Source organism: Diadema antillarum, unplaced genomic scaffold (assembly GCF_040938485.1).
Source record: "Diadema antillarum isolate AM-2024a unplaced genomic scaffold, OU_Dant_1.0 seq00000082_RagTag, whole genome shotgun sequence".
Lineage (NCBI taxonomy): Eukaryota > Metazoa > Echinodermata > Echinoidea > Diadematoida > Diadematidae > Diadema > Diadema antillarum.
The window spans coordinates 2,592,980-2,598,467 of record NW_027271175.1 but is presented as its reverse complement, the minus strand read 5'-3'; the positions used below and the strand labels follow the sequence as shown (position 1 = coordinate 2,598,467).

The following is a 5,488-nucleotide window of genomic DNA, read 5'->3' as shown; positions in this document are numbered from 1 at the left end:
GAGCTAGCTGTCAATCACGTTTACAAAGCAGACGGTCAAATTAAATACACCAGACTCAGAGTAAACGAGAAACAAAGAACAAGACGGGAGAGGAGGAGAGAGAGAGAGACTAGACGGGGAACAAAGAACAACATAGGAGAGGGGAAGAGAGAGGGACTGGACGAGAACAAAGAACAACATAACCGAGGGAAAGAGAGAGACGAGGCGAGAGACAAAGAACAACATAAGAGACAATAGACGAGCTAATTAAGTCGAAGAGAAGAGAAGAGACAGAGAAGACGCTGAGCTGGCAGTGTATCTCACTTACACAACAGAAGCACACAGAGCATACCTAGCTTACATAACAAAAACACAACAGAGTACTAGTACTGAACGCTATACTTAATCATAATTAATACGTATAAATATAAAACCGTTACAATATTTCACTTTACATTTTCACATGCTTTCGGGGAAAATGAGTATAATTTTGAAAAAAGGAAAAAGGGGAACTTTCATTCTGCTCATACGCATGTATATAGCTTGGTTAATTCGAATTTTTGGTAAGACCAAATTCATTGTGGGTCGACGTCTGTATTACAAAAGGATGTTTGCGCTGCAAATTTTCCTTTTCTTTTTTTTTTGTCATGGAGAAGATTCAATGACATTTGCTCCTGCCACAATAATACGTCCCATGAAATATCTGCACGCTAAGCCAAACATAAATTCTAACCACAAAACCCTAATCCTAATCCTCACATCAAACTTTATACACCTAAAAAAACAACAACTAAAACAACCCTAGCCCTAAGTCCTTGGAGAATATTGATAACACTGGAGCAATTGTCGCAGGAATAAAAAAATCCGATGTCATGTCACTCACAGAAGAGATATTTGAACCATGCCATGGACGAATTTAGTAAAAATGTCTGAAAAAAAAATCACCTTTAATACACACACAAATTGTTTATCCCGTAATCTATATTCGTAAGGATTTGAAACATCAATAACAACAAGAAAATAGGATGCCTCCTGAGTGTTCTTGGCAAGGATTAAGTAGGAACTATCGGCCAACTAATCCTGACCTTGCTTCAGTCTGAGACTAATCACAGGCTACACCTCTTCCTTTGTCGGCTCTGGATTACTTACAGCAGTATACCAAAGTGACTGGAATGTTTCAGAACAAATTAATCCGACATACAATGCGAGAGGCTTTGAAAGCTTATCTTGCCAATAAAGGGGAAAATTTGACGTGATTCAGTATATCCCCATAGCTTAGTCTTTTACAAGTGAATAGAGACTAGCATCATGACAGACGTATATTAAAGCATAAACAGCGCGTATTCATGTTGATATTTAAGCGAGTTCGAAATGGAATATAATGATTATGTATAGCATGGATGATTTGCAAGGGCATCGTAACCTGTGTTGTGTTCCACCCTGTACAAACCATAAGAAAATCACAGCATTTACTTGTTGCTAAAGTAATCGAGCATAATATGGACAGATAATATCTATGCTATGAGAAATCGTCAACCGATGCGCCTTTGGCGTGAAGTTAATGGAAACCCATTCCTCCTATCAAATTAATGCAGACGGATCATTACTCAAATTGAACCTTATTATTCCACATAGCTCATCATAATATTTAAAACATAACTACGTATGTACAAACTTACTTTTTCAGAACCAGCAATCACCATTCTCAAATATTCTAGCAAATTTCGGGGTATTACCCAAACAGTTAAAGCAATGAGACTATAACATCAGTAAACTCTTTCATAAAACTCTAGATTGTATGACATCTTCGACATCCGAGCTTCGTCGCTCTTTCACAATTCAATTTTCTGCGCTTCCTTATGTATGTCAAAATCTCAATTTCCAATTTCCTATGTGAAAATGTACACGAAAACTGGCCGAAAAGAGCTATCGAGTGATTTACAAAACCGTAAAAAAGAAAGAAAGAAAGAAAACCATAATCACCATTCCAATGTATATTCTGGCACATTTCGAGAGGAATTACCCAAAAAGTTAAAGCGATAAGATTATAACATCAGTAAACTTTTTCATACAACTCTAAATAATATACATCTTCGTCGTCCGAGCTTCAACACTCTCTCACAATACAATTTTCTGTGGGGTTCTTTGTATGCCAACATCTCAATCTCCAATGTCCTATGTTAAAAGTGTACACAAAAACCAGGAAAGAACTATATTATTATATTAATTTACAATACCCCATAATGCAAGAACATCAGAACAGTTGAGACCTTTCCATCCGTTTCCACTAACTGGCCATCATTGAACTTCTAAGGCAGTAAGGATCAGAAGTCTTGAGTCAATGATGTCCCCGAAAATTTTACAATGACATGATTTTGCTTTGACATGCCTTTATGTGGTACTGTTAAACTGTAGATATTGTTTGATTGTGTGTGTGTGTGGGTGTCTTGCTTTAGTTTTTGCTGGGTTTTCTTATAGGTAAAATATTTGAATACAGTTTTGTTGCAAAACATAAATGTTATGTCAGAAATGAGTAATAGCTATTGCCAAAATTGCACTGCTTGACTTTTAGAATACATTTGCATGTTGTTAGGTTATTTCTATAGTGACCCAAGTGAGCAACATATAATTATGTATATTAGGTAATCATTCTTGTTTGGGCTTGATCTTTGCCAAGCGACAGGAGTAACTAAAACAGCTCCTAATTCCACAGCAGAGCAGAATGGAACACGAAATCGCAGCACACAATATGTCAATCATGTAAATCTGGAAGAAAGACATGCTTTGAGTCCGAGGACGCAGGTGGTCACCGCCATGTTTGATCACGTGCTCGACCCAAAATGCGGCAGTATCGGCGGGGCTCATTGGTCGGTCTCGAAAGATTGCAGACAGTCGCCTGGCGGTAGCTTGATAAGCAGGGTTAGATAGCACCTCCTCCAGCTGCTCAACGATGTGGTCCGGACTGAGTCTGTCCATGTCTATTAGGGTGCCGAGACCGCTGTTCAACACTCTCACGCCGACATCGTGCTGGTCGCCACCTAGGGGCACGACAACGAGAGGGACGCCGTGGTAAAGGGCTTCGTAGAAGGCGTTATTACCGCCATGGTATAAAAGAACCCGCGTTTTCGGGTGTCCAAGGAGATCGTTGAGGGGTAACCACGGTAACGCCATGATGTTGTCCGGTAGTTCACTCGGAGGGAGTTCCTTCAGTTGAAAAATTATTTTCTGGGGCAGTAGACTGAACGCCTCTATAAACATGTTGATAAACTTCGGACGTGTCGACGTGATTTTGGCAAAGTATGAACCAAGAGAGAATATAATGACCCCATGATGTCCTGAACTCATCATGAACTCTTCCAAATCATTGTCCAGAGAGTTTGCTGGTCTGGATGTTAGGCCGCCAACTGGTATAATATTTGGCATCAGCGCAAATGGGAACTCCACTGAGAAATCAGAGTTGATAAAGTATAGATCGACATGATTACTTATTGTAGACGTTAGATCACTATGCAGGTCATACCTAGACACCAAGTCGGCGAAAGGTTCACGGAATACCATTTCGTCGAACATGAAAACGAATGATAGGTAGGCAAAGACATTTCTACACCTCTCGATGAACGACATGGAGGAAGAATGCATGGTTTTCAGTAGGCTCACTGGTTGGTAGGAAGGCACAAAGGGGGAACCTGCTTCCTCAAAGATGTACGGAATGGGTGTCATCGGAGCCAGAACCACAACAGGTACATCTTTTGTGCCCCTGTGCCTCTCCAAGTATGATTTTACGTAAACTCCACAAACCCATACAACGTCAACGACGAAACCGTCATACTCGCTCAGACGTGTGAGTAGCTCCTCGTCCATCATCACAGCCTCACATGCGTCGTGGTTAATGGTACTAAGAAGATGGAGCAAGCGCATCATCTCTGATAATTTGGAGTCGGCGAAAGCGATGTCGCACAGACGGGCATGGCTATCATCCACCTGCTCCTTCAGTCCGGGCAAGTGGAAGACCTCAAAATTGATGAGGCTGGAGTTGGCAAGTTTGGCGGCGGGCTCGAGATACGCGTCAGCTACCATGTATTTCACATCGTGGCCTCTGCTTGCCAGAGTCTTTCCCAGGGGTACCAACGAAAGGAAATGGCTTCCGTCGCCGAAACCTCCTGACAGGAGAATCTTGGCCGTTTCCGAAGGAATGCAGCCACATAGTAAGAACAAGCAGACGTTCAGTGAAGCTCTCATAAAGGTTGTAAGATACATTTTGTTATATTTTGTATGTCTTTGCACCTATGTCAGAATCCGAACACTATCGCAGGTATATGGCGGAATAAGGCGAGATTTTCTCGACCACAGATAAAGAGGCAAGGCTGATGTCTTCATCTTGATACAGTGAAGAGAGTTCAAAAGATACTCGGAAACGTCAATACAATGGATTCTGCTTATAGAGTAATCCCCACTGTGATATTATGTTACTCTTTGCTGCTCGCAAGGCGAGCAGATAATGGGAAAAGGAACACAAACAGCCAACATACCAGTTACGTAATCGTGGTATTCATGTTGGCAAACGATTTGGTTGGCCAGAAGTGGAACACTGCCAAATGATCAAGGTGATGAGACTAAGGCACCGAGTGGCTTTAGGGTGGAGGCAAAATGGTGAGAGAATTGTAGCTCCAGGATAGTTTATAATCATATCCCTTCTTAAGCTTAGATGGACGATTGTTGGGTTTATTACTCGTACACACGTACGTGGCATGAATCAAGTTTTCATTCGTGTAATCTGGGTAAGAATGCTCAGCTAGAGGTATTAAGGATCAATACAACACTAATTACTCATATAGGCCTACTCGTTAAACGAACAAGACAGATTCCTGTACATACTGTACTGCTGTATGCCCGTGATGTGCGTCTTCGATAGACAAACAGTATCAATGAGATTGTCCAAATACATCACACAAACACACACGCACACCATAAGTATTGCAGGTGCAGATGGTTGTGCACGGTGTTCTCATTTACACACATTGCATATTACGTCATGATATATATACATGTATATATATATTGTAGTTGTTCCGCGTATTGGCAGTACTAGAAATAGCAATAATAAAGTCACAACAGAGGAATGCAGGGAATGCATTAATAGCCAATCTTGATTTAATGAATAATCCAAGATTGAATTAAAAAAAAATCAAGATTGGCTATTAATGCATTCCCTGCATTCCTCTGTTGTGACTTTATTATTGCTATGTATATATATATATATATATATATATATACATATATGTATATATCTGTGTGTGTGTATTACATATTTATATAATATAAATTATGTATATATATATATATATATATATATAATACATGTATATTATACATACATAAAGGCATATAATTTCATAATATTATATGCAAATAAGTGTACCGTGCGCAACCATCTGACCATTACTTTCCTCATATTCATCATTACCATTATTATCAATATAGGTCTGTAGCATTGATCAACCACTTATTA

At 39.8% G+C, this 5,488-nt stretch overlaps 1 protein-coding gene across 1 annotated transcript; it reads right to left on the bottom strand.

Annotated features, from left to right (window-relative positions):
• Positions 1-2,625: 2,625 nt before the first annotated feature.
• Positions 2,626-4,236, bottom strand: LOC139726313 (UDP-glucuronosyltransferase 2B1-like). Its single transcript, XM_071637381.1, has one exon. The coding sequence runs from the start codon at positions 4,234-4,236 to the stop codon at positions 2,626-2,628; it is 1,611 nt and encodes a 536-aa protein (XP_071493482.1).
• Positions 4,237-5,488: the final 1,252 nt, after the last annotated feature.